General features: G+C 40.6%; 1 protein-coding gene across 2 annotated transcripts in view; it reads right to left on the reverse strand.

Annotated features, from left to right (window-relative positions):
- LMO1 (LIM domain only 1) overlaps positions 1-12,864 on the reverse strand; it is a 132,035-nt gene that overhangs the window by 37,875 nt on the left and 81,296 nt on the right. For both annotated transcript variants that reach the window (XM_042480507.1, XM_042479664.1), the window contains exon 2: positions 6,372-6,585. In XM_042480507.1, the coding sequence (XP_042336441.1) occupies positions 6,372-6,585 (214 nt within the window). The remainder of the gene's footprint in view (positions 1-6,371; positions 6,586-12,864) is intronic.

A 12,864-nucleotide genomic window follows, 5' to 3' on the forward strand; every position in this document is an offset into this window, starting at 1 on the left:
TGTGCACTTGTGCCTGGATGATAAATTGCACAGTGGGACACTACACTGTGGCACAGGAAGTAACTGAGTTTGGGAGACCACATGGTCTCAAGGCTATATAAGCTCAGGAGCTTCCAGTGATTGCTGTGTGGATTGTAGTAGGAGAGTTGGTATTCGTGTGTGATCTGTAATATAGTGTTGGTGATTTGTAGCACTGTAAAGATAGCACTTTGGGAGACTCAGCTTGTCTGGTCGTTTATCAGCAAGAGCTGGAGTCAGCGTTTGCTGGAGGGTTCCCAAAGCCCCAGCATTCTTCAGTTCCTGGAAGACATCCAGCTGCTTTTATCTCAACTGGGAGTTGAGAACCATGTTTCTGAATTTGCCAGTCATACTCTGCTGTATGCCAGCATTGGTTATATGGCTCAGATGAGTTGCTGACAGGTAGGTATCGGGGGCGCTGTGTTGCAGTGATTCAGGCCCTACCTCTCGGAAAGGTTTCAGATGGTGATGCTTGGGGACGGTTATTCGACCAAGAGGGAACTCAAATTGGGTATCCCTCAAGGAGCGATTCTGTCCCCAATGCTGTTTAATATTTACATGATGCCTCTGGGCGAGATCATCCGGAGACATGGGGTGGGGTGTTATCAGTACGTTGATGACACCCAAATATATTTCTCTATGTTTCAGACTGCAGCAGTGACTAAGGATGGCATCTCTCCTCTCAATGAACGTCTTAAGGCGGTAATGTTCTGGATGAGGGAAAACTGACCAAAGTTGAACCTATATAAGACGGAAGTACTTGCTATAGGAACCCTGAAACCGAGTATGGAGATATGTTCATAGGTCCTAGATGGAGTCACACTTCCCCTAAAGGACTGTGTTTGTAGTTTGGGAGTGCTCCTGGACTCATCCCTTCAGTTGACAGCTCAGGTAGATGTGACAGCCAGGAGCGCTTGTTATCAGCTTTGGCTGATACGCCAACTACGACCCTACCTGGCACTGGGTGACCTAGAAACAGTAGTACAGGGCGCCCACGTCATACGCGGGTGCGCTTTACACAGCTTTCAGCATATGCTGAAAGCCACGCAGGAAGGGGCGGCATGTCCCATAGGGATGTATGAGGTGCCTGCCCTTGGTGTGTGCACGCTGCTGTGCCACCATGTGCACAAGTCCCATTCATTCAAATGGGGCTCGAGCATAGGCGGTATTTGCTTTATGTAAGGGAGTCCGGAACTGATCCCCAGCGTAAAGTAAGGGTGCACTGTACATGCTCTGGTAACATCTTGATTGGATTTCTGCAATGCACTCTACATGGGGCTACCCTTGTACCTAACTCGGAAATTTCTGTTAATCCAAAAACATGTCAGCCAGGTTGGTCACCGGAAAATCAAGAGGTGACTATATAACTCCAGTTCTAAAATCTTTACACTGGCTGCCAATTAGTTTCTGGGCACAGTACAAGGTGTTGGTAATCACCTTTAAATCCCTACAGGGCTTAGGTACAGCTTACTTAAAGGAATGTCTCCTTCCATACATTCCACCCTGCACACCCAGGACCTCTGGGACAAATTTACTACAGACTAAGAAGCCCAGACTTCCTGTGGTTACCCAGAGGACCTTCACATTGACCGCTCCTAAACTTTGGAAGGACCTACCGGAGGAGATCCATCACATAACATCTCCTGAGGCCTTTAAAAAAAGGCATCAAAACGCATCTCTTCCAGCGGGCATTTCCCAACTAATACATGGGCCCCCTCCACTGTCCCACAACTATGCCTTCTTGACTCTTCCTTAAACCGCCTCATTGCAATAGGGATTAAATTTTATTGTAATTTTTATTGTAATTTTAATAACTGATTTTTATGCTGTTGTATTTTAAATTGCGGATTAGGGATTTTGTTATTATTTTACTATGTTTTATTTTTTATTGTAACCCGCCTCAATCCTCCCAGTAGAGGTGGGCTATAAATAAATACAATGGAGTCCCTGTATTCTTTGACTGAGAGTGGAAACCAGGCATCTTTCTTTGCTCTCCCCCACTGCAAGTGCAAGAACCAATAGGGCTGCCTTTGACAGCTGTCTTTGGGACACCAACTAAAAGGACAGAGAGATCTGGAGTCCCATAGCTCTGATGTGAAACTATGGTGGCATTTTGTAGCAGTGAGCGGAATGGTGTGTGTGCATGGTTGAATGCCTTTCAAATGGCAAGAGGACCCAGGCTGGCAAGTCACAGAGTGCTTTTTTCACTACAGCAACCTAAGTCTGAGACAGCAGACCTTTGATACTAATAGTCTAGCAACAATTTAAAAAAACAAAAACAAAAACAAAAAATATGAATGCTTTCTTTTCAAATAAGTTTTCCCCCAGACACCAGTTGAAAATGTAAAACTACTCTATTTACAATTAATTAAAGGTTGTCTTTAACCTATAATTTAATTAATAGGACATACAATTGATATGATATTGATTATGATATTGACTAGGGTGTATTATGTTGACTATGATATTGACTAAAGAATGTGATACTGACCACACCATTGACTATCCCATGGACTACAGTGCATTTTCCAATAGACCATAGCACATTTAGTGGTTTTCCATTGAATGTTGGCAGTAAACTGCAATGTTTATTTGTTTATTTTTAAAATACAGCTGGGGAGCACCAGAGTGTATAGAGATGCCACAAAGAACACTGCATTGCATTTTCCACTGTTGTGTTTAAACTGTGTCAGGTTTTAAAGGCTGTAAAGTAATACCAAGAATTTGATAGAATCCTAGAAGGGACCTCATGGGCCATGGGCCCCAACTCAATGCAAGAACTCCAGCTAAAGCATTCCCAGCAAGTAGTTATCTAGCCTCTTTTTGAAGATGTCCAGTGAAGGAGACCCCCACCACCTCTCTAGGCAATTTGTTCAATTGCTGAACTGCTCTTGCTGTCAAGAGATTCCTTACAAAGGTCAATCGAAATCTACTCTCCTGTAACTTAAAACCATCAGTCATGGTCCTACCTGCTGGGGCAGCAGAGAACACGCCCCAGCAGGTAGGACTCTTGTGACAGCCTTTGAGGTATTCAAAGACTGCCATCATATCACCCCTCAATTTTCCCTTCACTAAACTGTACAAGCCCTGCTCTTTTAACCTCTTCTCATATGTTTTGTTCTCCATAACATTTATCATCCTCGTTGCTTTTCTCTGAACCTGCTTCTCTATATCCTATATATTAAAACGGGGCACCCCAAACTGAATGCAGTACTCCAGATGAGACTTGACCCATGCAGAATATAGTGGGACTATTACTTTCCTCAGCTTAGAAACTATGCTTCTATTAATGCAGGCTAAAATAGCATTCACCTTCTTTGCTGCAGCATCACACTGCTGGCTCATGTTGAATTTACGATCAACAATAAACCAAAGGTGCCTTTTGCATGTAGTACTTCTGAGGCATGTATTCCCTAATACAGAAGTTTGTATTTGTTTTTTGTTTGCTTGCTTTGTTTTGTATGGCCCAAATGTAGAATTTTGCATTTGCTTAATGAATTTCATTTTGTTAATTTTTGGCCAATTTTCTAGTTTATCCCAGTTTTGTGTCATCTGAAACCTTGATAAGGATTCCTTCCATTTCATCATCTATTCCATTGATAAAAATGTTGAAAAGTAATGGCCTTAGGACACAACCCTGAGATGCTCCACTTGAGAGCTCCTTCCAGTTTGAAGAGCAGCTACTGATGATGATTTTTGAGCATGGTTTTCTAACTAGTTATGGATTCATCTGACAGGTTTTCCATCTACTTCAAATTTAATTGGTTTGCTAATCAAAATATCATGTGGGACCTTATTAAATGCTTTGTTGAAATACATATAAATGACATACACAGCATTCCCATCTTCTACTAAATAATGACCTGATTGGAAAAAAAGATATAAAATTAGTTTAGAAAGATTTGTTCTTGACAAAACCAAGTTGGTTCCTATGATTCCACACTGCCATCAAGATACTTACAGATAGACTCCTGTATAATCCATTCCAATATTTTCCTGAAATTGAGGTCTGTAGTTTCCTGGCTCTTCTCCCCCCCCCCCCCCCTTTTTTTTTTTAAAGAGAGGGACAATCTTTGCCCTTAACCAGTCCTCTGGCATCTCATCTGTTCTCCAGGATTTCTTTAAAATAATGGCAAGGGGTTCAGAGAATATATCAGCAAGATCTCCAGTACTCTGTGATGCAGACTGTTTGGCCCTGCAAATCTGAATTCATTTATGTTAGCTAGGTGGTTCCTGACTAACTCCTTATCAGTCTTGATTTGCAATCCAGATCCCTTGCCAAACTGTTGCTGCTGCTGCTTCTGTGTCATATGTCAGTTTTTCTGTTGACCCCATTCTCTCTCTCTCTGTCTTCTCCATCAGAATTCACAATCTTGTGTTTAGAGCTTGTCTTTGGACTGATGTTTGAGTTATCATCTTCACCCCCACCCCCAAGAAATTCTCCCCAGTGAAGCCCATCTGTAGCCAGTAGTCCTTGGTCTAAGATGTGAAGGTCCTGGACTCAGAAGCCAAATTTCTTCTATCTATACTATCTATGTAATCAGCCATTCACTTTTAGTACCTTCCTGTTCCTCTGCCTCAAACCCTTTCAACTTCCTGTCCAAAGCTTCATAGTCGCATGTGTTTTTGGCAGTGTTACTGGTACCCACATGAATAAGAAGAAAGGGGTACTTATGGGTGTTCTTGATTAGCTTTGTCATCCTGGATATGTGCAGGAGTGGAGTGTTGGACTGGGATTGTGTGGGACTAGAGTTCAAATCCTTGCGTGGCCATGCAAACCCACTGGGAAACCTATCTTGGGCAATCACCCTTTCTCAAGGTGATTTCTTCACCCTTCCTTCTCAGAGGAATGCAAATTCAAAACACTTTTTGTACAAATCCTGCCATGAAAACCCCATGACAGGTTTGCCTTATGCTCACCATACATCTAACACTCCTTGAAGGCACACAACGACACTGAGAACTTAAGTTCTCTTACATAATGAACAGCTCCTTGTAACCAGCTCTTTTATAATTCAGGTGTGGAGTTATTAAGAAAGTGGATCCAGACACTACGTTATTTTTTGTTGGCTAGACTGCTGACATCAGAGCTGGAGGGTTATCTTACTGTTCAGTAAAACAAAAGTTAGTATATGCTACAAGGCCAACTTTTAACTGATCTCAGATTCCCATAAATATGTGACTTTACTTTCAGTTTGCGTCTTCCTAACAATATCAAAATAAGGACACAAGAGATGCTTCCCCATAGCCTAACCTTTCTGCAAGGGACTGTACACATGTTGTAAAACTCAAAACTTTATTCTGGTAGGTAACATATAACTGGTTAAATCAGACTGACTTAGAATTTAATTTGGAATTCTGTGTGTGCAACTGTCACTTATGATTGTTCTCCCTACCTTGCCCCCCCTTTAAACTTTTCCCAAGACCTAAAAAACTCCTTTTTATATCCAGACATTTAGTTGTATTGTTTTAGAAGACAATTTCTCACTAAAACCTTTACCCCCTACAGGACTATGTGGTTGCTAAGCTACTCCTTCTGTTGTTAAGATTTTACTGGGTTTTAAGATTTGTGTGTTTTTTTAAAGCTTTGGGCATGTAACCCATAATGCCTTGCTTTTTATCTTTTTCATTCCTGGAGTTACACTGATAGTAAGAGAACTGAGGCTTCCCAAGCATTTGAACAGCCCGGAGTGTTCAGTGAGGACCAACCAGTGGTGACATCTTATCAGTAATTCTTTTTTAATGAGCCCTGTTAAAGAAGGCATTCACCTCTAGGAAAAATCATCGTCTCACCTAGATATGTAAGGTTTGCAAATAAGGGCACATATTTCAAGAATTAATCAATTATATTGTATCAGGATTATGATAAACTGAATAGCTAGGATAGCTGGAACTTCCTCCCCCCATCCTTTTTAAACATGAAAAAACCATATTATGGCCTATTAAGTTTATTGTTGGGCAGGACTGGGAATAAAATATCTCACTGTAAGAGAAAGTAAGTAGCCAACCATGAGATTCTGCAGTCATGTGAACATATGCTTCTCATGGAATCACCACGGAATCACCAGGAGAACAGCCCTTTTCTTATTAACAATTTAATCCGTTAATAAGAAAAGGGCTGTTTTCCTGGCAATTCCATGATGAAAACACTTACGTTTCCCTTCAGTAGCACCAGGCAGGATCACACCATGAATGCTTTTGCCCCATTTTGATGAAGTTTGGGCAATGGAAGCACCTGGTGTGATAAACTCCTATGTGTGTCAATGTATATTAAGCAACACAAGCAGAAAGAAAGAGACAACAGTTGAGTGAAAGAATGACTAGCAAAATTTGTCGAATAGACCTCTCTTTACCTCAGGTAATCTCTGCGGCAGAGAATGAGATTTGCCTTTGTATAAAGTGTTGATCCAACCTCTCCGAGGCGGCAGTCACAACAGGCACACTTTAAACAATCTTCATGCCAGTACTTATCCAAGGCCTTCAGGAGGTATCGGTCCTTGATCTTACGATTGCAGCCAGCACAGCCCTTTTGCTTCCCCTTCGGTTGTACGGATAACATTGGCACGCCTATGAACAATAACAAGAAGTATATCAATGAGAGCATGACTAGAAATACTTTGACTTATAGTACTATAGGCATGGGACATTGCTGACATTTTCTTGGTTTTGTGAAGTCCATTCACTGTGCTTCAAATTATGTTCTTAGTTGAGCCTTTTGTTTTGGATTCTGTAACCTATTTTGAGCAGAAGTTCAGAGCTTGGAAAAATTACATCTTCAGTTCCCAGAACTTCCTAACTTGCATAGCTAGTGGCTTTGTTCACTGAGGAAGTATGGTCCAAAAGAAGTAATCTTTCCAAGCTCTGAGCAAGAGTGATAGGATGTTAGTGCTCTCCTTTCTTATAGAAAGAGTGAAGACCTTGAATTTTGTAATTGAAGCCCTTTTGGTCCATCAGCTCAGTCCAGAGGAACAGAAGTCTTAGTCATGTGTCACATAGGAAAAAGTTGCACAGGCATTGAGGTAGGAGCAGGGCTGTGCTTGATCTAGTTCTACACCAAGGCTTCCCACACTGAGTGTTAATACTGTGTGAGACTTTTCCATAATACCAGTGCTAGGGATGGCAGTAGTGGACAAGGACAGTGATTCTGCTCCAGTGCATGGATAAACAAGGATAGAGAGCCAATCTGCGCTGCAGAAATAATGTAGTTTGACAACACTTTCCATGGCTCAATGCTATAGACTTCTGGAATTTGTAGTTTTGTGACAGATTTAGCCTTCTCTGTCAGAGAGCTCTGATGCTACAACAAAAAAACAATCCCAGGATTCCATGGCATTGAACCATGGCAGTTAAAGTGATGTCAAACTGCATTATTTCTTATTATATGGCAGATGTTGCCAGAGAACCATTCTTCTGTATGATAGCTTTCTTCAACCTGGTGCCTTCCATACATGCTGGAACACAACTCCAATAATTCCCAGTCAATGCTGATCAGACAAAGCTGGCATTGATGGAAGTGGCTGATCAGCATGTCATGGAGGTCACCAGGTTGGGAAAGATGGTTCTGTGTTGTCAAACTATGGCCTGTTACAGACAGGCCAAAATAAAGCTGCTTCGAGTCACTTTGGAGGTATGGTATTTCAATGATGCATGCGTCCTAAGAGTCCAAAAGCCGCATCAAAGCTGCATTCCAGTCCTTAGAACTGGAGTGTGGCTTTGGTGCGGCTTTTGGACTCCTAGGACACATGCATCATTGAAATACCATACCTCCAAAGTGACTCGAAGCAGCTTTATTTTGGCCTGTCTGTAATAGGCCTATGTTGGGTTCAGAATGGCTTGAGCAAGCGATGAACAAATATTGGTCAGATCTTTTAAATGTTATTACCCCCCCACACTTTTTTTTTAAAAAAAATATTGAGACTATGATCCACTGAAAGCCTTGATATTTCTGCAAATGGGGGAAAATTTGATGAACTGTTATTGTGAAATAATTAAAGTAACATTTTAACAGATTATTACATTTAATTGCACAAAAGAAAGAAAGGAAGGTTCCATAAATGTGAATGATTCAGATTCATTGAATTTTAATTTTCTATGTAATTATAAGCGTACAATTACATTTTTAAAAGGATGACACTGAAGTAAAATAGCAGCAATTATTAAAAGAAATCAGGGTAGTTGTACTAAGGAAGCAGGTGAGCATCTCTTTAAGCATCATGACATTCTGGAATAGCTGACATTACCTGACTATGATCAAATTAACAATATCTGACTGGTACACTGGTTGGCATGCCATCTGTAGTTGCACCCAAGGAGGTTAACTGATGAAGCTGCTTCTGGGTGCAGTTTAGCTTGATGAGTAATAGTCCTCTTATTAGGGCATCAGAAAAAAAGTACCACCAAAGAATTATATACATCTTGAATGCTACCATCTTTTTTTCTGGGGTCCCCAAGGTTTCTAATCCACAAACAGAGCATACAAGGAAAAACCATGCCACAGTGCCAGAACACTTCAGTGACTCCATAAAGTATCAGTAATGCAGTTACACTGTCTCACCCTCAGAGAAAGGGAAAGACAAACTCCCTCTGAATAAATCTTGCAAAAAACAAAAACCTAACCATGATAGGTTTGCCATAATAATAATAATAATAATAATAATAATAATAATAATAAAATTTATTTGTATCCCGCCCCTCTGAGAACAATTGGGGCGGCTAACAAAGTTAAAAATACAGCACATATAAAATCCCTGGTGCCCTCCCCTCCTTAAAAAAGTATTAAATCCAATGCAGAATTAAAAACAACAAACAAACAAACAAATAAAAAACATACACGTTAAAAACTGACCAGAAGGTCAACAAAATCACATCAGCAAACAATCAATGGGAGCAGCAGTATCTTATTCCCAGACATTTTTTTTTTTTTTGAGTCTGGCTTCTCTATTCTGGGAAGGCCTGCCGGAAGAGATCTGTCTTAACAGCCTTTTTAAAGCTGTCTAAGGATGTAAGTAGACGGATCTCATCCGGCAGGCCATTCCACAGTCTGGGGGCGAAGATGGAAAATGCCCTCTGGGAGGTAGCTGGGAGCTTAGATTTTTGTGGCTGAAGTAGGCCTCTCCCAGAGGAGCAGAGTGCGTGGGGAGGATTGTAAGGGAGAAGGGGGTCCCGAAGATAGTTTGGACCCAAGCCATTTAGGGCTTTAACGGTGATAACCGACACCTTGTACTGGGTCCGGAAGCTAATGGGCCATAAGTCAGAAACAACTTGAAGGCACACAATAACAGGAATATAGTATACTTGCCCCCGGTACAGGTACTCTTCATTTCTAGAGATTATTGCACCCAGAAATCCTGCTGAGATAGATGTAGCACTTAAAAGTAAAAAAGGACAGGTTGCAGGCGCAGAATAACCCATTTGTGTGCTTCACAGAGACCACGAAGAAGAATGGGTGTTATCACACTTACCTGTCCCCAGGCTGTATGCAGCCTGTACCCATTCCGGGCAGTCTGTTTGCAACCTGGTCTTTTGCTGCAGCCGGGATTTTCCTGTTTCTGAAAAAGGTCCAGGTTGTAGACAGGCTGCCTGGGATGGGTACGGGCTGCATACAGTTTTTTACTTTTAAACCCCGCATCTATCCCGGCAGGACTTCTGGGTGTGATAATCTCCTGTTATATGAGACAGGCCTACCATTTTGGAAGATTTTTGTATCCTATTAAGTTTGGAAACATTAGTAAAGAATAATATATCCATGGTGCTTATCGGATAAACACTGAAGATGCATTTTAAAGAAGGATAATTAAATTCTCACATGTTTCAAATGCACTTTAAAACAAAACAGACTTTTCAAATGGCCTAATGTTTCCATCCTCTGAAAACAAAATCTGCTTCAACACACCTGTTTAGACTAGGATGAGGAAAGAAGGGAAGGATTCTTAATAGAATGATAACAAGAAAACTCTCATGCCAAGTTGAAGCACACAGTTTTTTAGGCCAAAGCTAGAAGAAAATATATAATGGAATTATTAACAGCCCCTTAACCATAGTGGTTCTAGTTAATGCCGCTATAGCAAGTGACATTTTCTGCTTTCCTTAAAAGCAAGGGTGACCTGAGGGTAGTAAATGCTCAACACATAAAACCCACCACTCTTACAGTAATAATTGCTTTGTCAGAACTGCAAGCGGACAACAACAGCACTTAAGACACTTCAAGACAAACAGGGAGGTATTGATCCATTCTTTATCAAAATGGACTTTGTACTATAGAGACAGGTCAAGTAACATTCAAAAACCCTTGAGGCTTAAAGAGCCCTTCTCATTGAGCCTGCTAGAGTCACAAAATACACTTCCAGTGTTAATGCCAGCAACTTTTGACATTTTTTTTTTAAAAAAACTTGCCAAACCTATATTAACAAGTCAAAATGCAACCTGTTCTCAAAGGAAGACACACAATCAATGGAGCCACTCAAAACACACCAATGGTTCAAAATATATGGTTTTATGAACACACATTTCACAAGATCTCTTCTGTGTCATTTTCTTCTTTTATTCCAAACATTCATAAATTGCCCCTCCATTCCATTTTAAATGTACATCACAAAATAAAGCAACAGAGCAATGAAATGAAATGAAAATGAGCCTATCAAGAGTTGGAAGTGGAGTTAATCTTTCAGTCAAGGAGTGATGAATGTATTTTTGATTTTAATACCACTTTTTCATATTAACTTTAATACCACTTTTTAATACTAATACTTCCTAGATTGAGCCTATCCAACTGGAATGCAGTCTTCTTCTTTTCTCACTGTCTTCTGTCTTAACAAGCATTATTGCCTTTTCTAGTAAGCCATATTTTCTCATGATATGACCAAAGTACAACAATCTCAGTTTAAGAGCCATGGCTTCTAGGGAGAGTTCAGACTTGATTTGCTCTAGGACCCATTTATTTGTCTTTCTGCTAGTCCACAGTATCCCTAGAACTCTTCTCCAGCACCACATTTCAAATGAGTTCATTTTCTTTGTATCAGCTTTCCTTGCTGTCCATCTTTCACAACAATACATAGAAATGGGAAATATACTGGCACAATCCTGACCTTGGTATGCAACAATATGGATTACTTCAACTATGTATATGACTTTGGTGATGTATACTTAGGCATGATCTCAAGTAAATTAGTTTAAAAGTTTCACAGAAATCAATAGGACTTATTATCAATTACATCTCCTTGGAAAAGACTCAGAAGTCCATTTGCATTTACATTGCTGCATTTACTGTGATATTCAATAATTTTAGTCTGGCTAATAAAACCAACAATCCATTTTGCACAGAATATGGTCTTCAATTAGATAGTCTACTGGGTATCTTCCAACTCTAAGAATTCCTCCATGAGACCAACAGTGGAATGGAAAATACTGATACAGGCTCTGAGGGTGGATAAAGAACATCCATTTGCCACTGGTGATATGTGTAGCACCAGAGTTGTTGGAGGGACAGAAATATGTGTCATGGTTGGGACAGGACCCTTCCCCATGTGTCACACATGAAGAAAGAAAAACTTGCTTACTTTCTTGGTTCTCAGAGTGAACAGTCATGCTCTTTCACAGGACACAGTTATAGTACTATGATTCTACTTTAACTACCACAGTATCATCCTATGAAATCCTGGCATTCACAGTTCAGGAATGGAACTCACAATTTTCAGCCTCATTCTAGTGTTTCATGAAACCATAAGCCCAGGATTCCCTAGAACATTACCATGGCAGTTAATATGGAATATAGCACTCTAATTGTGTTGTGTCAAAGTGCCCTAGACTTTATAGCATTTAAATCCAGTTCAGTAAATAAAACCCCATAAATATACACTTGTAGAATCGCTGGGTTTTTATATCAGAGTATAAAGTTTTATGACAGGGCATGAGTTCTAGGACTGGCAGTACCATTAGCCACTGTATGAGTGTCACTTCATCCATTTAATACTCAGAGCTATGATAGGTTACACTGAAAGAGAGTAACTGCCTCTTGGGGATGCACAACAAGCTAAAGGGGACTGAAATTAATGTCAGCCTGGCCATAGCATAACACTCTAACCATCACATCACACTGGCTGGACTATATCAGGGGAGAAAAAAACAAACAATTTGTTCCAATCTGGAATGAAATCTCTTCAAAATATCAACACATTTCCTCAGTGAAAAAGAGAGTATTTTTTTAAGATGGAATGTCCAATGGAAATATTTGGTTTCATTAGCAATGTTTGGGAAAGGACCTCTCTTTCTAATCCCTAGCTACCATGATGGCAGCCATGCACATAATTTCACCAATATGGCCTTGAATAGCCACTGAAGGTCCTGCGATTCAAGGTTCACATCACAATCTGTAGGATACCTGAAGACTTGAACCATTCTCCCTCCTCCAAAGATAAAATAATAATAATAATAATAATAATAGGTTTTTTATTTTTCATTTCATAAAAATGGCTATTTTCTAGCATAGTTATGTCATATATGTACATGGCAGAAGGAATAACATGGTAGAGAACTGGAGACACTGGTTGTGTAGAAGCAGGAATTTCAGCAGGTGTTGCATGTCACGTGGTTGTATGAAAAACAACTGCTGAAATCCCCACCATTAGAAATACAGTGGAACCTTATTATACACGGGGGATCCGTTCCGGATCCCTCCGCGTATAAAAAAATCCGCCTATGCTCGAGCCCCATTGTTTCCAATGGGGCTCGTGCGCGGCAGCACGCGAGGCGCAACGGGTGCACGCGCCCATTCAATTGAATGGGACGCGCCGCCCCTTCTGCCCCGCGCGTGCCGGCGGCTTTGAGCGCCTATGCTCAAAGCCGCCTATA

This window comes from Sceloporus undulatus, chromosome 1 (assembly GCF_019175285.1).
Source record: "Sceloporus undulatus isolate JIND9_A2432 ecotype Alabama chromosome 1, SceUnd_v1.1, whole genome shotgun sequence".
NCBI lineage: Eukaryota > Metazoa > Chordata > Lepidosauria > Squamata > Phrynosomatidae > Sceloporus > Sceloporus undulatus.